The sequence below is a fragment of the Phalacrocorax carbo genome, chromosome 1 (assembly GCF_963921805.1).
Source record: "Phalacrocorax carbo chromosome 1, bPhaCar2.1, whole genome shotgun sequence".
Taxonomy (NCBI): domain Eukaryota; kingdom Metazoa; phylum Chordata; class Aves; order Suliformes; family Phalacrocoracidae; genus Phalacrocorax; species Phalacrocorax carbo.
The window spans coordinates 40,719,425-40,745,291 of NC_087513.1; the positions used below are offsets into that span (position 1 = coordinate 40,719,425).

A 25,867-nucleotide genomic window follows, 5' to 3' on the forward strand; every position below is an offset into this window, starting at 1 on the left:
TGCCGCAAAATCTTTGCCTTCCGTTTACATTATCAATCCCATTCAAGTTAAAGAGTGGACGGACTTGTCATTTGACTGAGCTTCTAGACTTACCTCAGCAATGCTAGAGGCAAAAGACTGTCTTGAATGTCATTCTCTAGATCTCTACCTAAAACACAATGATAAGAGCACAGTTAAGAAATGCAGGAGAAAATTATTTCTTTTCATGCCTTGATTCTTCTGCTCAGTTAGGTTTCCTTATTTTAGATCTGCCTTGCTTATTTCTTGTCTTCTGGGCTTCATATTGATTAATAATTGAATCATTCCTCATGATCTACAACATCTGATATTTTTGGGTCATCAAAATCTTTGTGTGTGGGTTCTGCTTTCTTTTGTTTGCTACTCTATTCATGCTGGCAAATTTTCAACTCGGTGCAAAAATGCATAGTCAGCTGGAGCAGGTTTGAAGCTCTATCATTAAAGGTCAAGCATGACTGGAATTTGGAGATGCACTCTCCATGCTAACTAAAGCATTAAAGGTCAGTGTAGTCATTAAAAAAAGTTGATTAGGTTTCTTCCTAGGAAAGGAAAAACCCGCAGAACATTTGTGTTTTGCCATCAGAATCCCTGGCTTTTATGGACAGGTAGGCTCAATGTCTGTGGGTTCTGCAGAACATTCAGAGAGCCTCTGATCTTTAACATTATTTTCAGAGCAGAATGATGCATTGAAGGGGAAGTGCCTGGCAGCCTCTCATTCACAGCCCTTCTTTTAAAGTGCTATTCTTATAGTTTCCCTCTACTACAGGGGTAGAGTGTCAAGAATAAAATAAAAGGAAAAATCTGGGGAAAAAGGCATCCTTTTTAAAAAACAATCTGAAGTGGCTCCAAGTTGTATCTACTCACATTAATGAGCTTCACATAGAGTGGTTTTTTTCCATGTTGGTCTAAAAGACTTAGAAATAGGCAGCACTCTGAGCCTTCGTGCGAGGCGGTTGGTTGAAATATGTAACAAAATTACTTTCAACTGCTAAGTATTTGACAAAGTAGTTGTTGGTTTTTATAGTTTCAAAGGCAGGCAAGTTATAGCACTTTTAAGGTTCATTAGTTTACTCATCTCAGTGAAGCTGTGACTTTTTGTCCTATGGCTTTGTGTCTTCTTTCATTTTGGAAGCCTAATGCCCCTTTCCTGTCTGCTGTATTATGCATCACCTCACCTGCTCCTGTTCTGTGCTGTACCCTCTAACACCCTCTGAATATACGTCCTCCAAATATAAACCTCACACCCTGCACCCAGTTTTTAAGGCAACTTGTTAATTAACCACCACTGAGCATACGGCTACAATTTCCCGGTATTCAATATGCAACCCCCCAACCTGAAACTGCAGGACATACCCATTTTAAACAATCTAGGTGGTTTTAAAACAAATCCTTTCTATGAAACCAAATGGAAGCCTGCATGGGTGGGGAGATATCTGGAAAAAGTGGGGAGGATGGCGGAGGTGCCTCCTATACATGCTCTTGCAAAAGCATGACTTGCATATAATCGGTGCATGCCTGAAAATAAGTTTCTTTTGATTTAGCCATCAAAATGTTTTGCTTAAGTCCACTGTGTGCAGTGTGCTTTCCTGACTGTGTGCTTAATGTTCCCCTGCAGACATCTCCATAACAATAGAATCTACTCCCTGGGAAAGAAATGCTTTGATGGGCTCCACAGCCTAGAGACTTTGTGAGTTGACCTCTTATTTGTTTCCTTTTTTTTTTCCAGTGTTTTCATTAAAATTCTGAAAGAATAAAAATAGCCTAAAAGCCAAATGTGGTTTTTGGCTTGCCTAATCGCTACAGGATCTAAGTGATGGTTTACAATGACTCTATGTAGCAAATCCTATTTCTGACTATAAAATCAGTTTGCCTTTTTAATAAGCTTTGTCAATTGATAAATTATTTGAAGGACAGTTGAAAACTGTACTGAGCATTGAAGAAGAAGTGGCTTTCCATGAACAGTTCTGTTTGCCTAGTTTAGTACTATTTATTTGTCTTGTTTAATCAATAAAGCTAATAGCTAGGTTGGGAAATTGTCACAATGAAAAGCTTTAACATTAGGAAACTGTCTCACCATAGAGGAGGGCTATAAAATTAGATGGTTTTATTTCTTTTATCCCTGGAAAAAGCAAAAGTGCCAGGTAGCCAAATTATGCATGTTTTACAAGAGGGGGAAGAGGAATGTTTCAGTTGTATCCAAGTTTTTGTCTTTAAAGAACTCTGATAAAGAATAACACTGGTAAAGACTGAAATTTCCTCAAGCTTTTGCTCTAGTTCTGTTCAGACCAATTCAAATTTTCTTGAGTTTTGTAACAAAAAATAATTCTACAGAAGAACGCCAAACAGGAACACAGTGCTCACGGTTAGCGCAAAGTATTTTGCTACAGAGTTAGTCAAATAAAGATGTTGTCTGCTAGACTAGACCACAGACCCCAAAAATGCTGCAGGGACAGTGAAACCTTGCATATCCTTCCTCCTGGCACCTGTCACAGTCAGCTGCTTCATTTTCAGAGATTTTAGACATTTCACCCAACGAAGACGGAGGCTAAAAGGCCTGTTATGAGGAACAAAGTATCAAACATGAATAATGCTAATCTAAAGGTGACTGTTTGCTTTCTCATCCACAGACTATGTACTGCCCACTTTCACATTTCATTAAGATCAGAAAGCAAGGAGTTTGGGGCTTTTTTTTTAATCCCAAGATTTGATTACATTGATCCCTTGGCACTGAATTGCAATTTTACAATTTTCACTTTTAGCTGGCTGTGAGTTGAGAGGAACTCCCTAAGTGTAGCAGCGGAAAGCGGGGCAGGAAAGGGAGAAGGAAAATGTAATCATTTGTTTTGGTTTTTTAAGTGAGATTCACATGGCACTTGGTCAAAAAATGGGGAAAAACAGAACAATGGAATAAGCAGTTGCAAACCCAATCCCAGCCACCTGGCATGAGAGAGATGGAAACACAGAGGCCAGTCAGGAACCTGGGAATAAGTGTAGGTGCAGCCACTCCACTGCAATAGGAGAATGTAGCGCTTGCCTCAAGCACAGTAATTGCATACCGTATAGACTTGTTTCCAGATAGTTTCAAGATAATCTAACGAGATCTTGGTGTAAATGATGGATGCCAACTTTAAGATCATTTGTTTGCATCGACGCATGGGTCTGGAAATCACAGATCACTGGAGGGCAAAAGCAAACCGTACATGTCTGTAATCTCTTCTTGTCAATAAACAGGAGAGATTTACAAGCAGGAAGGAAAGCCTTGTTGAGTTCAGACAGCAGTTTCCTGCCTGCATTACTTCAGCCTGATACTATTTCAATTTCAATCTATTGTAAACTCTGATTTGTGTTTTGCCTGTTCAAAAAGGCTTTTGCGCATGTTTTTCAGACTATATTTTCACAAAGCAGTGCCAGAGAGCATCACAGTAAACTGGCATGTCTCAAAGTTAGTTTCAGGTGCCTCCTGAATGCTAAAGATGCACATGTCATACTGAGGGCAGAAGTAGGCTTACAGTCCATTCAGCCTACCAGAATAAAGTTTAGTTACCGCTGCAGCATGAGCAGTTCTTAAAGCAGAGGTCACTACCCTAGTTAAACTATCAGTTTTACTTTTGTGGTTAGAAATATTCTCCATTTGAATATTGACAAATCTTAAAATTAACAATGCAGTTAATGGTAACATTGAACTTACCGTATGTTTTCCCACTTGTTGTAGCCAGAGGAAGATTCCCCCTACTCATTTTACCCGCCAAACTCCAGTATCTCTTATTTTTACCACTTAACCTTTGGGAAAAATCTCTTCAGAGATATTTTCATCAGTAAAAGAAAAAAAGACTAATACAACTAGACAGTGAGTCAGAAGCAAATGAAACCTTTATCGTGAGATGTATTAGCCATGGAAAAAGCAGCTCACCATACAAAGTTGTTGAATATTCTGTTTGAAAGATTTTTTTCCTGTTAATACTTTAAAGTAATGAAAAGGATGGGCAATTTACAAAACAGCAAATGCCTTAGTAGTATCTGAATCCACTTATGTTTTCTTTATTGCAGAACAGCTAAGATATAACTGAAAATAGGATGCTGATAAAAATTAGGAATGATAATGTGCCCTAAATAGAGTTTGTTGGAAAACATCATACACTTTTGAGGATTTCCTGGCTTTTGGCTGTATGTATTTAGTCAATGCGTAGACACTGATATTTCATTACAAATGCCAACAATTCTATCCTATCCATTATGCAGTGCATAACCTAAATAATAAAATCTCTTTTCACACAGAGATTTAAATTACAACAGTCTGGACGAGTTCCCCACTGCTATCAGGACACTAACAAACCTAAAAGAACTGTAAGTACCCAGCTCATATTAGGAAGGAGGATGTTTTGTCTAGTGTGTGATTATTTTTTTTAATGCTGGTGATTTTATCAGTAATCCTTAAAAACTGATATCCCAGGAAAAACTAACAAACATGCCAACATGCATAAAAGATGATTTTCAACATTCAGTTTAGAACATTCAAGTTCTGACAACTTTTACTTTTATACTGCATTGTGCAGTGAGTTTTTCCAGGAACGTCGTCCTTGGAATACAATAAATAATAAACACAATTAATTCACTTTGAGTCCCAAACACAGCTGTTGAATTCCACAAACAGTTCAATATATGACAGTCTTCTACTCTAAGAAGAAGAAGTTGTGACACCGTCGTTAGTCCATCAGGTTTAAATGTCTTTACCTTCTTCTCTCCCTCCCCCCTATCAGTTTACAGCAGTTTCTTTTCAGTATTAATAGTCCTTTTTAATGCCATAAATAAAACATTTCTGGATGCACAGACGTAGTTTGCATTTTAAAAAATCAACAATGAAAAGAAACCAGCCCAGTTTATTATAAGCAGCAGCTGAATTATAAAAAAATTAATTAAATTATATTCACATATCATGCACACAATGTACACATCAATGCGTATATTCAGAATTCTTTCCATTTGAATTATTTACCATGTTACCAGTACCATCAGCATGGAGTTTTGAAAAAAATAGATAATTGTATAGGAGTTGAACACAGTTGTACCCCTGCTACATCACAAACTGATCTTAAAGCCACTTTAAGTAGCTGCCTGGAATTCTTTCCAAAGCAGGGATCCTCGGGCAGTGTTGACTCCAGTTCAGCAGTGTTAGCAGAGTGCGGCTCTGGTGAAGGGAGTGGTACTACAAGTTTCTCAGCCCAACTGTTCTCAGCTACTATGTCGTTTGTGTGCTAAAAAAATTGGTATGAAATCCTCTTTGCTGACCTCTGGAGTCAGTAGCCAAACATGGATAACCCAGGTCTGCAGTAAATGCACCTTGCCCAGTCCAGCAAACAGCCTGAAGTGCTTGAGATCACTCACTGGCCCTGTAGGACTTCACCTCTAAATATCAAACTTGTCTCAGATAAACTCCTAGGTGCAAGAAATCTTTGGAGCATGAAATTGCAACCTGAAATCCCAAATCCAGCACAGACCACGAGACCATGTGCTTCAGTGCTTTGTTTACTGCTCTTTTGCTCGGTATGCGAACGGACAGGCTATAAAGTGCCTTCAGTTCAGACAGGGTGGATCATTTGGGTACAGTGCCCCAGGTCACAGGCTGCAGCCATGAGCGTGCTCCCTTCCCACCAGGTCAGAAGTGCTCCAGGCTCTTCTGTGCGTAAATGCACCAGAGCCTGCTCTTGGCTGATGACGGGACTGCCTCTTCACGCTAACTCAAGCCATACTGGTGACGAGGGGCCAGATACCGCCCTGGAAAGCAGTCATGCCCTCTCCTTAGCTTTTCTGCCATGCAAGGAATCCCATTCAGTACAGCCACAAAACCAGTCTGTTTACTGGTTCGAGATTAAATGGGATCCTCATGTTGCTTAGAGTCGACATCTGCATGGATGCACTTTTTATTGCATGCAAAAGAACTAGGGATTTAGAGCCTTGCTCTGTAGCTCATCAGCGGTATGACAATGCCTAAACAAGTAAAACCAATAATGTAGGACCTGTTCAAGTAATGGCCAAGTGTGCTTGCATCAGTGAACAATTTGAGGCTTTCTAAATGCATAAATATAAGCTGGGAAGCCTTTTTCATACCCAACTGAACTAATGGGAGTTTCCCACACATATCATCATTGTTCTTTTGAAATCTTAGTTGTTTCTTGTGTTTTTCACAGTGGAGAATTATGCATACGAATAAAATCCAGTAATTAATGATGAGACAAAGATTTGGCCCTCTATCCACCATGCACACTACAGTGGATAGTTTGTTAATGTCCACATTTTAAAAATTTCAACCAAAAGGTGCTTGTGGGAGGCTCAACATATTCCAACATAACATATAAAATCATTTATTTAATAAACTAGTGCAATCCTTTATTATCCTAGCAAAATAAATAGTTGCAGTTTAACAAGTACAGGAGTAAATATATATACGATATTATTGTTATTTATTTAATTATTAATATTTAACTATTAATGTTATGAATTCACCTGTGTGTTTTTACATTATATCTAGCTACATACACAGATAGATTCATAGATACATGATATACAGCTATGAAGCTGTTTTCTACTGAGGGCACCTGAATTTTAAAATGCGATTTCGCGGTTTACTTCATCGTTCATTTAGAAAAGTGCAGAATTCCAGCTATTTCTTTGCTTTGCTTTTCGTTTGCTTTTCCCAGTTCTGTCTTACTCCAGAAAATAAGGATGTACCTTTACATACAGACACTTCTCTTATTACACACAAAAAGAATCGTTGTGCATTGTGAATACAGATTGTGCCTTCACTTTTTGTTTTTTCTTACTGTGTAAACAATTTTTCCTTTTGTAGGGGATTTCATAGCAATAACATCAAGTCAATACCTGAGCGTGCATTTGTGGGTAATCCATCACTTATTACAATGTAAGTGGTAAGACTCTTCTCAATGACTCTTCCTATTAGAGAATGTGGAACTAAGTATCATGTTTGTGGCTAATTGTCAAACAGCTCTTCTTGTAAGCATACTGTGTAGCACATCAGTATACAAGCAAACAAGCTCCTATTTTTCCAACTTTGTGGAAAGAATGGTGGTTTCATGCCCTTTTTAAGGGGAGCGAGTGGTGGTCTCTGGCCTTTGACTATTTGAACTATTTCTTGTAAGTCTCTTAGCAAGCAAAAATTACTCTTGATGGATTCCAGTCTGAGTTCCCATTGTCTTACATGAGAATGCATTTAATGGGCAAACCTCAAAATAAGAAAGTGTAAAATAAATGTAAGAAAAATAGCAACTCATCTTGAGCAATATTATTCTATGAGCAAAAGCAGCATGACTTCAGAAGGGCAAGGGGACCTCTTCTGAGTACGTGAAGTTCTGACTTCTTCACCTTAAATTTGTCTCAGGTCATAGCAAAGTTTTTCATATTTGGATTTCTACCCTTGCAAATTTGGGAGGAAGAAGGAATATTTTGTTGACTGGCTTCTGGCTTTAAAACCAAGAAAACAATGACTACTTGAATATTCAAAATGTGAAATGTGGCTGATGGGTGTAGATTAGTGGGTGAAAAAAGCTCCTCTGGGTGCACCTCTTCTATAACCAGAGGTGCAGAGTCTGTGATACCTCATAGGCAGTTTGTTCATTTCCTTATAGTATAACCAAGTAATATATTTAGAATCTTTTAAAGTACTTTTCATAAAATGTCTTTTTATTGTCTTTTTGCAGACATTTTTATGATAACCCTATCCAGCTTGTTGGGAAATCTGCTTTTCAACACTTACCAGAACTCAGGACTCTGTATGTGTTTACTTTTTTATTTTAGTTGTCTTTATATATTTCAGTATTAGAGTTGCCCCACACTTCCCTCACCACAATTGTACTGAAATTATGTTTTTAAATTCTAGGACTTTAAATGGTGCTTCACAGATAACAGAGTTTCCTGATTTGACAGGGACAACAAGTCTGGAGAGTTTGTAAGTGCTAGAGAAGTATTTTTGCTTTGTTTTATTTTTTTGGGATACTGACTTATTCTAAAGAATGTCCTAAAATAAGTGTATTTGTTTTGCAATCTTTAAAAAGTAATCCTTTTTTGTTTTTATAAATACTTTCAACAGGACACTCACAGGAGCACAGATCACCTCTCTCCCCAAACTGGCCTGTGACCAGTTACCTAATCTCCAAGTGCTGTACGTTTCAGTAAGATTATTAATATTACATTAATGCAAGAGATTAATGGACAAATGAAATCATTATGATTTCAGAATTACCCAATTACTGTTATTTTTGTATATCATGTTACTTCTTAGGAATTCAGCTCAGGGAGTGGGCCCCCGTGTTACTCAAAAAGTTCACAACCCAGTTATCAGTCAGGATTTCCCATATGTTGCTGAAAAAGATAATTACTTTGCATATTTTTAGGAAAGGGTAAAACAGTTCTTTATTTTGTTTAATAAACAACAGAACTACCTTATTTTCATTCATTCTGTCTCTCCTACAGTAGCCTGGGGTTTTTTCCTCACTGACGCAGAAAATTCAGCAAAGTGAATGGAAAATATAACTAAGTAAGGAGTGCAGCTTTGAGTCCTTGTTGTGCTCCTCTTTTAGTTTCTTTTCCAGTCAGACATAAGTAGCTGACTGAAATTTTAATAGGCTATTCCTTGGCATAGTTGGGGCATAGTTTTTGTACTAAATATCCAATATTATTTTAGCTCGGAGATTTCCTTGGAGTTTGCTTAATCACCAACGAAAGTAATCATTGTGTCTGCTCCTTTGAGAATGAGCCAACAGCACTTTCCTCTATGTATTACATCACTAGGAATGTATTTGGTATTAGTTCTCTGGCCAACATTGAAGTAGCACTAATTGTAACACATTATTTGAATACCAGCATGAATGTCGTGAACGTTTCCAGAAAAAAATTAAGTTTTAGCTGATGGACTCAATATATTCCAGAATGATAAAAGACAGAAACAGAGTCTGTTGCCAGAAGAAATTCTGCACACAGACTTAAGTTTAAATATGGTCTGTACCATTCAAAAACAATAAATAATCTCAAAACAGAAGGCAAATAAATACTATAGTAATTAATAACCTGTACAGTTCATAGTAGATTAGGACTGTCCATTGGAAATTCACATTTTGTATTTTTTAAGTTATCACCCTGTATTATAACAGCTGATATTTAAAAGGGCAAGGAACCAATTTAAGAGCAATTTCATGTACTTAGAGTTGGTTTTCCCCCATTCCCATCAGATTGACATGAGCCTTCCAGGCCCACATTTAGGTTTGCACGTAGTTTTGCTTGTGCCATGAAGTGTTATAACGGTGTGCTGAACCTCACAAGTTACTTGGAGACTACGATCTTGAAGGGGCTTCCTGGCTCAGATATGTGCACAAACACTACAAGCACAAACAGTGCTTTGAAAGACGATTTGTGCATCCTACCAGCCACCGATACTTCCAAATGTGGATTAATGTACACAGAGGCTTCCTGGGTGTCTGTGCACTTGTGGTAAAGGTGTATGTGAGAACACAGTCCCAGCGGTCCTTGAGAGACTACCCTCAGTGCCCTTGGGTATGCACCTCAATACGGGGACCAAAACCACTTGCCCTCTGCTGCTGCCAAAAGCCTCATGTATTAATAAAGTGGGGAAAAATCCTTAAAAATAAAAAGTGAAATATTTCCTGGAGCTCTAATAGAAACTGAGGGGAGAAGGGTTGCGGTTTTCTTTTGGGTTTTTTTCCCATGTGTGAAGAGGGAGTGTCCATATGTACAAAAGTCAAGCTAATAGTGTTCTTTTAAGACCTAGGTCACAAATCTGTGCATGACAGAATAGCCCCAGTCTGCCAGACGTACCAAACATCTTCTACCTTAGCCTAAAAGCCTCCAGCTCACTCAAATTCTCCTCTGTCGTGCCTGATTTGGACCGCAGAGTACCTGTGAAAAATACAAAACCAGAGGCTGTAATCTTCCCTGCTGTAACAAAAAGTATACATATATTGATGGTAGCCTTTGTGCATAGTAAAAGCAGAGTAGAATACCTTAAAAACATACACAGTCATTACTTGCACCACTTCAACAAATCAAGTATAGAATAGTCTAAATGCGCCTGTTGGAATAGTAACAGTGAAAATAAAATTTTACCAAGGAAGTAAATGGGTGGAGATGAACCAGTTTTAAAGAATTCAAAACAGGAGTGCAAAGAGGTTACTCTTTTACTTGATAATATTGGATGATTGTGGAAAAGGACATTTTTCCTAACTATAGGTGCAAGCTTTTTTTCTATATTCTCTTCACTAGCAAGTTTCCCATTCAATTTTCCCTGAGCAACGTATAGATATATATAGGATGAGACTGTTGGGTGTTGGGGGCGGGTGTTTGGTTCCTCTTTTTTTTTTCCCCTCCAATTTCTGCAAATTGCCTGGGCTTGGTTTTGATTACTTACATTATACCATAAATCAGTCCAGATGTTTCAGTTATTCTGTAATTTGTTGAGTTTTGGCTCAAGTCTTTTTAAGGTTTTTTTTCCCCTCATGTAGTGATTGATTTCAAAGTTAGTTCAAATATTTTTTTAACCATTTCCCTCAGTTATAAGATACAACAGTCTAAGGATCAGAGGCAATAGTGTTTAATTAAAAGTGTAGAATAGAAAGCTGATTACGGTCCATTGTGATTATTACTAGAAGAATACAGGATCTTCTCTGAAAAAATATGAGTATACATATTTAGTAGATTATTTTAAATGGTTTAAATATTTGTCAGAATTTAATGAATATGAAGTCTGTGATGTAAATCCAATATTCCCTATGAGCAGATGGCCAATATCTTTACTGTAAAACACTGAGCAGAGTGAAGTCTACGCTTCAGGCAGGAAATCTTCAGACAATGCAAGGAATTTGCAAACGTAGGATATGGAGTTAATACATCTTGCCTTTTTCCCTTCTCTTTCCTCCTCAGTTAGAAATCAACATCTGACAGATGAGAGATGATAAGTGAGTTTGCACGTCTATTCTTCTGTGAGTGTGGATAAAACCAAGTTATTTTAAATTTAGCGTGAAGGTAGACAATTAAAGATCTTTTTCTTTTAACGTTACTTTGATGTTAATCTTTTCTTTTCTTGTGTATTGCAGGGATCTGTCTTATAACTTGCTGGAAGATTTACCCTGTTTTACTGCATGTAAAAAACTACAAAAAATGTAAGCATCAAACTACCCTAAAAAGCCTAAAAAGAAACATACAAATGTGTTTGAGCATCATTAACTTGGTTATTGCTGGCTGATTTGACATAGGCTAAATATATGCTCTTGCACTATATTGAAGTGGATCATAAGCACAATCTAAAACACCCCGAAGTGTCCTCCAAGTGCCTTTGAAACTGAGGAGGTTCTTATTGCTATTTCAGTGACTTGCATCACAATGAAATCGGTGAAATCAAAGCAGACACGTTTCGGCAGCTGGCTGCCCTTCGGTCTCTGTGAGTACAGCCCTAACAACCATTCACCCAGGTTCTCAGAAACGTGGGGTATATACTGTCTGCTTGCTATATGCCCCCAAACATCCTTGTTTCTGTTTTTTCCTCACTTTGATCTTTCACCCATTTGGTCATAACTGTGAAAGGAGAACAAACATTGTGAAGTTTAGCATGGGCAGCAGTGAATTCAAAGATGTAAACCTGCATCTGTAAAAACTGTTACTTCTAAATGTTTCTGATGGAGGTGGGGAGAGATACTGAGCCAGAAGTGGTATCTCTTGTCAGGTTCACGTAATAATCAGGTCTGGAGAGCATGAAATCTTTTTATAGAGAACAGTGTCTTAAGAAATAGAGACCAGCCGTGTGTGGATTTCTAGTTTTCACCCAGATGCATGTGCTAGGAGAGTAACTCTGTCAAGAAATTACTCATGGTTGTAAGTTTTTGCAGGATCAAACCCATACATTATTTTAAGAGTTGCTTTCAGTCTTTTTGACTTTTCAGGGGCGGTGAAGATTGAGATTAGAAAGTTAAGCCTATTGACAATGGATTTGCTCTTCAGTCACATCATGAGGACCTCTTAGAAGCAGTCCATACACCCCACCCTTCTTTCTGCTGCTTTAGGAAGCTGTGAAGCAGACTGCAAATAACTGCCTTAGACTGTAGAAGGCATTAAGATGTTTTAAGAAAGTTGTCAGTCTAATAACTAACACCATTAACTGAATAACAATTTAAAAATTGAAAAAATATTTTGCACTATGAGATATGCAGAAGCTTATTGAAAATATTTACATTAAATTAATACCTTTTTTATATTTAGGCCTCCTAATCAAGTGTATGAAAACTTCCATATTCACTCAGTGGGTATGTAATTTTCTACTCACTTTTCTTGTAGGGATTTAGCTTGGAACAAAATTAAAATTATTCACCCCAAAGCCTTCTCCTCTTTACCATCTCTGATCAAACTGTAAGTATTTGTGTATCTTTTACATTCAAATTTTCACATTTTTCTTGCAAGAGTACATAAAAATTTAATAACTTGGTGCCCCAGCAGAAACTGAGGCTTTCTGTATTCTAGTCTTCTGGTCTACTGAATCCATAACTGAATGCCTGCTTTCTTGCACTTCACCCATTCCCATAGGTATTATAGCAAAGCTGCATATAACACTGTGTAATCAGAGGGATTTGGGGTCCATAAGTGCATAATTACAGATTATCAGTGCATCTCCCTTTCCTCATTCAATTTGTTAGCAGTCTAATCTCTTGTAGCAGTGGGCAATATTTCCTGTTAGTTGTGTTTCAGGACTAAGGAATTGGATTAAAAATTAAATAAGAAACATTTTCCAGTATGCATCTTTATTTTATCATTCGTCATTTGATGGACAATACTGTCTATGACATCCCTTTTGGGGGCCCTCCTCAGAACTTTCCTACTTTGTAAGGTGAGCAATAAATTGTAGCTTTGGTCAATAATATAGAACAGTCAGGGAGGTTTAAAGGAAAAAGCCCTTTAACACACCCACAGTAACACAGTGTACCAGTGTTTCCTGAAATGCTAGTCCCTCTTCTGACTGAAGTCAGTGGTCATCTTTACCATTGCAGTAGGACCAGAATTTCACCTTTGGTATTTAACTATGTTGTGAGCAAGAAGACACACACTAAACCAGATAGGTAGAAGACCAGTCCATCAACATACCTTATTTTCTGTCTAGCCCTTAGATTTCAGTAGATCATCTGAGAGACAAGAACTTTGCTGTTCAACCTTGGGCATAAAAGCATTTCAACAGCATGAAACTCTCCTTCTTCCTCCATCTTGACTGTTGACCATCTTAAGTATTGCAGTGTAGATAACTGTGAAGAGGACTGAAAAGGCTCAGAGGATAAATGGAAGACAGAGGAAGAAATAGAGAACAGAATACCTCTGGACTTCCCACTCTTCTATTACTTACCATGATCACTGTCACTTTTTTGTTTACCTGATTTACTTTCCCCAATTTACATATCTGTGTTGATCTGTGCTGTGTTCCCTCAGACAAACCTTAGCTGAGAACTGTCACCTTCATCTGCTCCAGCCCAGATCCATCCTACCCTGAAACATGCATCTTCCCTGTACACTCCCTGAGCTGCTCCCTGTGGAGCTTGCAGGGCAGCCGTACCCTCTGGCATCCCACTGAATCTTTTAAACTGTTGGAAGCTGGCTCCCTTTAATTCAAACAATCTAATGAACAGATTTTAAATTGATTTACTGGTACTATGAATGTTGGGAGTCAAAATTCAGCAAGAGAGACTTAGCTAACTGCTAGATATTACTGTTAGCTTTCTGCTAGACACATAGGTGCATACTCCAGAGTGGTGCTGCAGCTTTGCTCTGCTGACTGGGGCCTCTGTTCATTCAGTCATTTTTGATTGAGTTAGAAAATTTTAACCTGTTTTTCCAACATGACACTTCTAGTGCTGAAGAAAAAAAAATGGAAACCTGTAAGCTGATTTTTATTTGCTGTTATGCAGGGATGTGTCATCCAACCTTTTGTCCTCTTTTCCTGTGACGGGGCTACATGGTTTAACTCATTTAAAATTAACAGGAAATCATGCCCTACAAAGTTTGATATCATCTGAAAATTTTCCAGAACTCAAGTGAGTATATCATTAAAACTAATAAGCCACATTTGTGTTCATGTGCAATGGAAGGTGTGTCAGTGTGTAACGCATGTTACTTCGTATTGTCAGTCTTTGATCTGTGCTATTAAAACTAAAGCAAATATGATAAAAATGATAGACCTTTTATTATGCTCACTTTTAACTGAAGAAACTCTGAAAGGGTTTGAAATATTAACCCCAGTACTTGCTTAAAACGAGCCACATCTGCTTCCTGGTGATATGTTTCAAAAGCTGTTAAAACAATATTGCTAGCAGCTTAGTGATATGTCCTTCTTCTACTGGATTGTGCTTACAGAACTTCCATTATATTTAATGAGAATGCAGAAAATAGCAAGGGAAGAATATACTCCTGAAGTTCCAAAATATTTGACCTCTTTTGTTTGAACATGTTTCTTCTGTAATCTTTTGATTAAGATTCAATAATACTTTGCCATTATTACTAAAACATTTTGATGCTAGTAATTTTCTGCTGGATGTTCTGTGATACAGGAAGGAAATGTTCTCTAGAGATCATTTGCAGCTCTGTCAGTCACTGGATGACCATAGGGAAATCAGAGTAAAGAGAGTTCTGCCTCTGACTTCAGGGTATTTGGAAGTGTTCCCTAACTCTCCCTTGATTTTTATATTTTAATTAGAGGATGCCAAGTGCAGCATGTATTTTTTCCATGCTTTACTGTAAAAGGTTTGATGTCATAAAATTTGAAAAAATTAAACGGTGTACACACAGTTACAGAATCACAGAACGGTTGAGATTGGAAGGGACCTCTGGAGGTCATCCTGTCCAACCCCAAGCTGCTCAGGCAGGGTCACCTGGAGCCGGTTGCCCAGGACCACGTCCAGACAGCTTTTGAATATGTCCAAGGATGGAGATTCCATTCTTATGTCTTCACTAGATTTGCCTTTTGCACTGGCAAAGTCCCATGAGTCTTAGCGGGCAGACAACTCAAAGAGACATTACCTTGAGGACTGGAGTGTTTGGAGTTATCAGTGAGGGAGTCATGAGCAGAAGTGCGCAGCTGATTAAACCTCTGCGTAGAGCACTGGAGAGGGATCCACACTAGAACACTTCTATGGTGGCATGTTGATATAAACAGAGAGAAGAGCTGCAAAAAATGGTTCCAAGGGTAGGAAACAATGCCTTGAAAGTCTTAATAAACCAAATATTTGTAGTTTGTCACAGAATAGGTTGGGCAGTGACTTCATCACCGCGTATGAAACTACTTTCATAACACAAACATTCTAAGTACTAGAGGCCATATGCGTTTCCTACACTAGAGACCTTGAGATGGGTCTCAGAGGTCAAACAAGTATCATAAGAAATCATGATGGTTGAGGCTGAGCTTCTGTCTTAGCTTCTCTTCTCTCACTGACTTTGCCCACATGTTGAGGCAGGTGACAATTCTAAAACACCTGAAGGTTCTTTAAAAGAATGTAAACACAAGAAAATGGATTACTCCAACAATACAGTTGGACTTGATGGTCCTAGAGGTCTTTTCCAACCTTAATGATTCTATGATTCTAATGATTCTATATAGTGATGTATATACCATGGCCTAGGGGCATAAGAGGTGCTGCAGTGGTCCTAGAATAATCCATTATTCAACTGAATTATGTGCAACTAAGATTTTTTAATTCTTTTATCAAAATTATATGATTTTTCACCAGTAGTATCATGTACATTGCTCAAATGCAACTACAGTGTATTTAGTCTGGGCAAGTAGTTAACAATGGTGTGTCAGGCAGTAGCTTAAGTCTTTAAAAAGGCTATAAAAAGTATGATTAATATATCTAGAGATGATTAACATCTGTAAGAACAAATTATATCCAGTGAGGAGAGAATGGGGTAAAACCCTGACCTGGAGTCTGCAGGACTTTTACCATAAATCAAAATAAGGCCAGGATTTCACACAGGATCACTGCACAGACAATGCATGAAGCACCAAACTTGAACAGAGATCTAAAACAAAATGAAATTTCACCCTTTGTAATTGTTGGAACTAGACACTGGTTACAACATTAAAGACAAATTCCTGTATAAAAGCTTCCTGCTCATCTGAACGGGTCATTGCTGTTCAATACACAGACACATCAAAGAGCTGAGCATCCTCTGCCCCACCTTCAGCAATGGCATGAGAACGCACTACAGAACTGAGCCCAGCCTGCTATGGCAAGCTTTGAGGAAGTAAAGTCAGGCTGCCAGCCACTCCTTCCTTCTTTATCTGATGCTTTGATTCAGTGCTGTAAAGAACTCAATGATTTACTCCATTCATCATAACTGTGCCTTCCCATTCACCATCAACCCCATACCTTTGTGAGGTGGAAAACAACCTTGTGTTCTCTGCTGCTTAATCCGAAAACAGAAAAAAGAGATGTTCGTTGCTGCAGGAAAAGAATTATCAAGGATACAGGTTTCATCAATAGGAGAACAGTATATAAAAATAAATTCAGCCAGTGTTTCTAAAAGAGTTTAATTTGACAAAGCCCAAATCTAATCACCCACATCAAATAAGCATCAGCCATAAAAAGGACTGCTTCCAGCACTGTATGTGCCCCAAAATGCACTAATTTAAAAATAATTCTAGAGCTTAGGGTTCCATTTGTTCCCCTTTGTACCAAGCTTTTGGCTAGCACACAAGTTTAAGTCCTATTGGCACTGGGCCTGATTCAGACTGATTTTGCAGATTTCCCAGGGGGTTAGAGGTTGCATGAAATGCTCATTATGTTAATTTACATGATTAACCTGTTGAAAGTAATCTGATAGTTCTATTTAGTTCCTTTTAAGTTAAGTCAGAATAACTTCTAATCACCTTTTATCTTTTAATTTTTTGGTTTATTGGGCTTTTGGAATTAAGGTGAGATGTTAGGTTGGTGAACTGAGCAAATGAAACACCTCTTCTTCCAAAGCATAAAATATATCTAAGGAATAGAAGAAGTAGTCTATAGAACTTGAATCTATGTAGTTCTTACATGCTATCCCAGAATTTGCACATCTCTGAAGGAACTAAATTCAAAACGTACTGGAAATGAGCAATTTTCTGACAAAAGAAACCCTCAAGGTCATTGAAACTCACTGATGTATACTCGGTTATGTGTTAGGAATACCAATGATCTTGAAAGAGTTAGGAATGAGCATCCAATGTCCTGCAATGACCATGCTTATTTCCTAGACTATTAATAAAGTAGAACCTTTTCCTCGGTGACAAGTGTTTTTACACACAATGTCTTTCTGATTCATTCACCTTTTGGCTTAGAACACTGCTTTCTTGATCTGTGCACAAAAGACAATCTCCTTTTTGCCATCTTACTGTGAAAAGAATTGGATGTGGAAAGAGGTGTATAAGGTTTGACTTCCACAAGACCTCATTCTCCCAAAACTGGAGAAATTCCATTTGGGAAGTGATGTTTTGGGTTTGCCTGTTAGGCAGATAGATGCAGTTGTGATCTTTGGATCTGCTTTTCTAAAAGAAACCATTAAGAAAGGAACATGGAGAAACCGTTGAGTTACACTGTAAAATCATTCAAAATCATAAAATAGAAATACAGCTCTTAAGAGTAGCATTCACTCAGTGACAAGGCACATGTCTCCCACTTTCATATCTCCCATGAAAATGCGTAAGAAAACTTCATTGTGCCTTTACTGAAATTAGCCTAGAAATCATCGGCGTTCCTGATGTGGAATTTTATTTTTGAGTCCTCATTTTGTATTATCATGACTTGATTTTTACCCATAGGTATTTTTTCTTTCAGTCATGGTTATTTAAATAGGTTCCTTTACGGTAGCAGTGCAATCCAGTAACTCTGGTGCTAAACCAGTATCATGGCATGCTTCCTTCTTCTACAGGGTCATGGAAATGCCTTATGCTTACCAGTGCTGTGCCTTTGGAGCTTGTGAGAGCCACTACAAAATCTCCAGCCAATGGAACAAAGATGAGAATAGCAGCATTGACGATTTTCACAGGAAGGATGCTGGGTTGTTACAAATTCAAGGTAATCATCATCTTTGGCTTTTAAATCTACCTGAAGGCTATGAGCAGCCTGTGATGTTAAACAAATCCAATACTCTCTACAGTCACAGAGGCAGTCTTTCCCTCTCTCTTGCCCGATAATATGTTATTCAAGCATTCGTACACTTAGCAAACTAATTTTTCAGGTCTGCCTTTCAAAACTCCCGCTTGCTCATCTTTCTGTCTGAACAATAACTACGTGAGAGACAGGGAAGTGGTGCTGGTATGTAACCCCATACAAGAGGAGGCCAGCAAAGAACTAGTTTCTTGCCAGCCTTGGAAGCAGCCACACATCCTTGGCTCTCCTCCTGTCCACATGCTTCAGGATGAGTCACAGAGCTTATGTGGCTACTTTGGCATAGCTGCTGCTATTTTTCCCTGGCACTTCCTGGGTACCAGAGAGTGCATCTGCTCTCCAGGACAGAAGACTACCATATTTTTCTGCCCCTTCAGCACAAGGTCTGTTACTTGACCTGTTACGTAGGTGCACATATACATGTTATACCATCCTGCTGCTTTCTGTGCTGTCTCCACTCCTGCAAACCAGTAAGTCTCAGAGTTCAGGGCTAGCCCCAGCAAAAATAGGGCCAAGAATACGTGGCAGAACGATGACATAAGAAACACAGAAAAACTTGGGCTAATTCTTAGTAGACTGGCACAACAGCAGAATCCATATTTTAAACTCCTTCCTGGGCAGTCATCGCACTGCAAATTAGGTAATAGAGAATGTACCTGTAAGTGATTGTTTTCAGAGAAGTGATTGTGCCAACTTTTTAAATAATCCTGAGTACGGTAATTCAAAACCAAGTAGGCATAAGTCTGCTTCTGCTCACAGTTTGGCAGGCAAAGGGACAAGACCAGGCCTTAAATACAACAGACGATTTTGCAATTTTTACTAAAAGAAGTTTTCCTGAAAATTGCAGTATCACATCTGGCTATTTCCTCACCCACAGATGAGCGTGACTTTGAAGATTTTTTTCTTGACTTTGAAGAAGATTTGAAAGCTCATCATTCAGTGCAATGCTCACCTTCTCCAGGTATGAAACTGCCAGACAGGTAGGAATCCAAGCGTAGTATTACCAGATATTCTAGATGCAGAACAAACTCTGAATGTGACAATAACGTGATGTTATGACAGTAACAGGATGTTCTGCAATAATTTGATGAGATTAATGCAAATACATTGCACAGTAATATAAAATTTTGCATTGAAGTCCAGAAAACTATTCAGCTACTAAATTCATCTATGAGTGTAACAACAGGTTTATGCAGCCCTCAAGCAGATCTTCACTCCAGGCCCCTTTTCACAGGAACTGATCCCTTATGAAGGGAATGACAGAGCAAAGACTCTGTCCTACCAAGACACAGATGATAAAGGGGAGCAGAATCTTTACTCGCTCAGTCTTTTGCAAAGCTAGTGTAATACTTCTGAACGTCACTGAGTTATTCAACACTTGAGCTTCTTGAACAACACGCAGTTTAGTTCCATGTCTAGGAAACACCAAACGCTACTGTACTGAAGTACATAGTCCATCACAAAGGACCCCCAGCACTGTCATTTTCTTTATAGAATAGTGCATCCCTGGCTTCGCAGTGTGGCAGAAAGGAAAAGGAATACATTGATTGGACTGCAAAGCTACAGGCCACCAATTCCACTGAAAGTTTCCTTTAAGGCAAGGAAAGAAGTATGTCTTTGGAATGTCGCTCCTAGCTTTGACAGCTGTGGCCATAGGTTTTGCTTGCTTGATTCAGCAAACATTTTCCCTAGCCATTCTTTCTTTATGAAACATGAACAAAAAACCCCAAGTGACAACTAGTACTTCAGCATTCGTTGCAAGCCAAGATTCTTGTTTGTAACAGCAAATAATAATGAATTTTTAAAAGTTATGTAGAGAGGAATAGAAAAGGCAGGCAGCCAAAGAATTTAGAACCATGTGACCATCACATATTCTCCTATGGCCTAAATATAACTGCTGAGTTCATGAAAGTGTCACTGTCTTCAAGGTAAGTTATCACCAGACCCAGGAGAAAATTTAGTTTCTGTGCTGATCTTTCAAATGGTATCTTAGAAATACTTGCAAACTGACACAATAGATGCTTATGCCTACTTGATGGCAACAGTTGTCGTCATATGGAGCACATCTCAGCTGCACAGTTTGTGTCTTAATGGGGAAGCACAGACCACTGTGAAGGACTTGCTTTGAGAGAGCGTAGCTGGCTTGTACCAAGATAAATAATGTTTCTCAGACCGCAGAGCATTCAGCTTCGACTGCACAGCATATGCACCTCAATTCTACGAGAATACGCAGCAGGCTTCAACCACAATGACCTGACTTCAGCCACAGGTCATCAGAAGCCCCTCCAAAAAGGCAGCGCTTCCAAACACAAAGACAGCCTTAATTTTCTTGGACTGTGTAATGGCATGTTGTAAAGTAGCCAAAGTGTGTCTGTCCATATCCATTACATCACACTTCAGCAGGACTCGTTAGCAGCCTGTCCTAGTTTAGAGAGAGGTATCTTTTTCAGCATTTTTCACACACTGAAAAATGTCACAGCTTTTCTTGAAACTACAGACTGGACATTCACATTGCACTTGTACTGCTAGGCACAAAAACAAACCCATAAACTATTCACGCTGAGGAACAAAGACTCACATGCACCAGTAATGCAACATGCATTTAGCAGCATGTTACCAAGGTCTCAGATTACTCCAAAGGAAGAGCAAATTTATGGCTCCCCTTTTGGACTGAAATTCACTGCTTGGCTGTGCTGAGAAACCTGCAGGAAGCATGAAATGTAATGTCTTGGAAAGCACAAAATAATTTTTCAGTTTACGTGAGTTTACTTTACCCCCTTTTTGTTTTGTCATTTCAGGTCCCTTCAAACCATGTGACCATCTGTTTGGTAGCTGGCTGATCAGAATTGGAGTGTGGACCATAGTGGGTTTGACCTTTACTTGCAATGCACTGGTGTCTGCTACAGTTTTCAGATCTCCGTTGTATATGTCTTCCATAAAACTTTTGATCGGTTTAATAGCCATTGTAAATGCCTTGATGGGTCTGGCCAGTGGAGTACTGGCTAGCGTGGATGCATCAACTTTTGGTAGCTTTGCTCAGTATGGAGCACAGTGGGAAAGTGGAATTGGTTGCCAAATAACTGGCCTTCTCTCCATTTTTGCTTCAGAGGCTTCCATTTTCCTCCTTACCCTAGCTGCGCTTGAACGTGCGTTCTCTCTTAAACACGCTACAAAGTTTGAAACAAAATCCTCCATTGCTGGTGTAAAAGTAGCCATTTTCTTTTGCTTTATGGTGGCACTGATCATTGCAGTGATACCACTCCTCACTGGGAGTGAGTATGGGGTTTCTCCGCTTTGTTTACCACTACCATTTGGAGAACCCACTGCTATGGGCTACATGGTAGCACTGGTATTGCTGAACTCCCTTTGTTTTCTGGTAATGACTATTGCTTATACAAAGCTCTACTGTAGTTTAGAAAAGGGAGAACTGGACAACATTTGGGATTGCTCTATGGTCAAACACATAGCCTTGCTACTTTTTACTAATTGCATTCTTTATTGCCCTGTGGCCTTCTTATCTTTTTCCTCCTTACTAAACCTCACTTTTATCAGCCCAGAAGTGATTAAGTCAATACTGCTAGTGATTGTGCCACTGCCTGCATGTCTAAACCCACTCCTTTATATACTTTTCAATCCACACTTTAAGGAGGACTTGGGAAGTCTGCGAAAGCAAACTTTGTTATGGAGGAGATCAAAACATGCTAGTCTGATCTCTGTGAATTCAGAGGACCTAGAAAAACAGTCTTGTGACTCAACACAAGCATTGGTAACCTTCACAAGTGCCAGTATATCATACGATATGCCTACCAGCAGTTCACTAATGCCATCGTCTTATCAAATGACAGAAAGCTGCAATCTTTCGTCAGTCGCCTTTGTTCCGTGTCGCTAGTTTCAGTGGCAGTACAGAAAATATCTATGTTTACAAAATTTTTAATCCCAAAAGTAAGTATGGATGTGTGAATACAAGCCAGAGAGTGCCTCTGAATTATTGTCGCACACATCAGAAAACGGTCAATGACAAAACTTGCAGCAGGCTGAAAATCCAATACTTGAGCCTTCTCAGCCTGCTTCCGAAATGCTGGGATGAAGAGAGAAACTGAAAGCTGCTGCAGTTTGTGCAGTTGTATCAGCTGCTCTCTTTTAAAGTAGCACTACTCAGAAAGGGCACCAGTTGGTCAAGAGCAAAAATAGCATGTTAAATTGGTAAGTTTTTATTTCAATGCGTCACTGATACCATTTGTTTTCAGGGGTTGGGGTTTTTTTCCTGTTTATTGTAATTTGATTTTAATAATAGTTTTTCAGTGCCATGACTGTTTTATAAGCATCTGTGTATGGCCCTCATTCAGCAAGGCATCTAAATGGAAGAGTAGTCCTGTTCAAGTCCTAAAGGTTTCTGCAGAATAGACTTTGATGAAGTTCCATGTTTGATGAAGCTGATTTAATAGGTTAACTGGTATTGGGTATGGTTTTTCAAAGCATTTTTAATTGTCAGCTAAACCTACAAAATTAACATGGTGTGAAGGAAGTTAATCAAGATCCTGTTAAGTGCTTAAAATGCAATTGTAAATGGCAAACCATTGTCACATGGATATTTTTCTAGTGAGGTTCTGAACAGTTTGGTCCTGAATTGCTACTATGCCAGTAGAATTGCTCCCAGAATTACTGCAGATAAAATTGGCAGATGACTCATAGAATTTGAGGGTGGAAAATACTACATAGAAAGTCAGCAATACAAAAAGACTGGCATGCTGAGGGCAATTAAAGGACACCAAAGGCACTCACGTAGAAACACTCGTTTAAGGTAATTTGTCTAGGAACAAAAACCGTAGTCCTGCTCATGGCATGATCTCTGTCCTGCGGAACAGTGATTCTGGAAAGCTTCTAGTTCATGGTCACTAGTCAGTTGAAGATTTAGAGGCCTCTGTGTCCTTTTGGCTAAGGATAGCCAATATCCTTAGCCAAGGCAATATCAAGTAGGAGTGAAGAGGTTGTATGATCTGTGTTCTTAGCACTGATGCAAGCGCTACTGGGATATTTCAAACAGTTCTTGCATTCACATGCTGTAAAGAACATTGAAATTGAAAAGGATATGAATATCATAGATTTAAAGCAGCTTAAGAAAGAAGTGATTTGATCACAGTTTATAAGTAGCTACTTCTGGGAAACAGAAGTTTGTGAGCAGAGGACTGCTCGTTCAAGAGGAGAAGAATCTGGTAAGACCGACTCAAAGTTGACATTAGGGATATGCAGCGTAGAAATAAAGGTGCAAATTGTTGACAGTGATCATCATTAGCTAGTGGAACTACTTGTCACCAAAAATCTCTAAATTCGAATTGGATAGATTGCCAAAAACGGTATTGGGGCAGCAATTGGAATTCAGGGACTTCTGAGATTAGATTAACACAGCGTTCCTCTCTGGCTTTAAATCTGTTAATAGTTTAGTATATCGAGGCATGTATGTTTACACATCAGAAGCATCCCAGTTAGAGAGAGGAGACTTCAGGTCTTTGCCAAGTCTACTGTCAAAGTGTCTCAGACAACAGAGCCACCTTCACTTCCCTAGAATATCAGTCTTTGACCTTGGCCAAGCCATCAGGGGATATTCCAGTATTCTTTTCTCAGAGCTGGCACCTTTTGCTCGAGTGAGCTGATCATTTAAGACACGAAAATGCACAAATTAACTTTTTTTTTGTTGTTAAAAATAGCTCCCTGAGGAGTGACATTTAATAGCCCAATACTCACTGCTCAGTTAATGGCCACTCAACCTCCAGGTGAATTTTTTAACATTACCAAGGTTAGGCTAGCCCAGTAATTAAGGTAATCAGTTACAGATGATCTCTGTTATTCATCTGTTACTGTATATAAAAAGGACGGATTTTCACAATGAAGAATTTGTTGCCAACAATGGATATGCCTTGATTTTCTTGTCCATTCACACTGGCATATTTTTAGTTTTGCAGTTACAGATGGCATCAGTTGACTTTGGCTGACATGTTCATCCTTCAGGAAAAGAAAATGAACCAATGCTGAAATTATGTATGATAAAGTCAGCTGAGCACTTATCTTAATCCTTTATCTCTTGTGGCTTTTGAAGCAGTGCAGCATACAGCTGGAGAACGATGCCTGAAACCACTTTGAATTAAACAGAGGATCAGTCAACCATTGCACAATACCTATTACCATGTTTACTTAGCTTTAATTTAACTGGGGTCCATCTGTGCTGCACTGCTTAATGTCAGTGAAATTCCTTTCAGCTCGCTATATTTAAGAAGTTTGTAAAGTGATTTGAGAAGCAAAATAATGTTATAATTCTAAAGACTAGTTAAAGAAAGCTTCTTTTATCAGAACTTTTTTAGCTTGCAGAAAGTCCTAAAGGCTCTGTGTCTTATTTTTATAAGCATGTTTGAAATATTTTGATCAGATATTTTAAACTTGAAATTGTTAAAATTCATTTAATAGATTTTTAAAGTAAAAATGTGTAAATATAGAACTGTATTTATTATTACAGTGAAATGCAACCACAGTAAAGGACGTGAGATTAAGCCCTGTACAGTTTCATATTGATATTTGCTATATTTTCTGCTCATATATATTACTAAATTCATTATCTGTAAATAATATAATGTAAATGTGTAGTGATTGTAAATAGGTGACATGCTTTCTTTTCTATCAGTGTTCCGAACATATGTAAGTTGTAATAAAATGTGACTACACAGTAAAGAGCATTTAATCAGGACCTAACACCTCACAAAATGGCACGCAGCCTCAATTAATCCTTCCCAAGTTATTGTAATACTTCCACTAACCTCCCTAGATGTCCAGAATTCTGGGTGAAGTATAAATTCAGTTACAGCTTGCGTGCTCTCATTAGGTGCCCAGGGACAAAAAAAAGAGAATAGGGTTTCATTTCAACACAGATTAAGTCTTTTACCAAAACTTCACACACAGACCCTTGTGAACAGCTCCTGCTCCCTGTGCATGCTGTCCATACCGCAGTGACGACCTCTCTCAATTGCCACGTCCGGCCGTGTGACAAGGGCATGCATCAGGTCAGGCGATGAACGTGCATGGGTTACCAGCAGGCTTCAGACCATATTGGAGCACATGGGAGATGCTGCACCAGGCTGCTGCTTCTGGTGAGACAGCAAATCCTCCCACGTGCTTCCTTGTTTTTGCTCCAACCCCTTATGTGGTGTGCGAAGCGGGTCAGGGGATTACCAAACAGCCGGCAAAGCTCATCTGATACACAGCAGAGAGGCAGTAGCACCATCACATATGACATGCACAGGATGCAGATGCTAAGGGCAAATGAAAGGTGGGGCCTAAAACATGGGTCTTGCCAAGAGTCAGGTTGCTCAGGCTGCACTAGAAGTTACAGCTCGGTTGAATTAAAGACAGGCAGCAGCCAAGCACGGTCATGTCATCATCTAGGCATCAAGGAAAGGTGAGACTATGGATGCATTGCTGTTAGGAGGGACTGTGCATCGTTTTTCAGAGGTTGTAGTTGTAGGTCATTTCTGTGAAGTACCTGGAAGAAAGAGGTAAAATACCAGTGAAGTAAAAACTCCGAGAAAGCAATTGTTTAGTCAGGAATTTACTCCATATGGTAAGTAACAAAGATTTAAAAAAGAAGGTAAAATGATCCTAGATGTAAA

General features: G+C 38.8%; 1 protein-coding gene across 2 annotated transcripts in view; it reads left to right on the forward strand.

Annotated features, from left to right (window-relative positions):
* The window catches only part of LGR5 (leucine rich repeat containing G protein-coupled receptor 5), a 99,071-nt gene extending 74,139 nt beyond the window's left edge, over positions 1–24,932 (forward strand). For both annotated transcript variants that reach the window (XM_064449564.1, XM_064449571.1), the window contains 13 exons: positions 1,634–1,705; positions 4,294–4,362; positions 6,863–6,934; positions 7,731–7,802; positions 7,910–7,978; positions 8,120–8,191; positions 11,136–11,201; positions 11,408–11,479; positions 12,370–12,441; positions 13,983–14,108; positions 17,974–18,119; positions 19,090–19,173; positions 21,011–24,932. In XM_064449564.1, the coding sequence (XP_064305634.1) occupies positions 1,634–1,705; positions 4,294–4,362; positions 6,863–6,934; positions 7,731–7,802; positions 7,910–7,978; positions 8,120–8,191; positions 11,136–11,201; positions 11,408–11,479; positions 12,370–12,441; positions 13,983–14,108; positions 17,974–18,119; positions 19,090–19,173; positions 21,011–22,101 (2,083 nt within the window). In that variant the 3' untranslated portion in view covers positions 22,102–24,932. The remainder of the gene's footprint in view (positions 1–1,633; positions 1,706–4,293; positions 4,363–6,862; positions 6,935–7,730; positions 7,803–7,909; positions 7,979–8,119; positions 8,192–11,135; positions 11,202–11,407; positions 11,480–12,369; positions 12,442–13,982; positions 14,109–17,973; positions 18,120–19,089; positions 19,174–21,010) is intronic.
* The last annotated feature ends 935 nt before the right edge of the window (positions 24,933–25,867 follow it).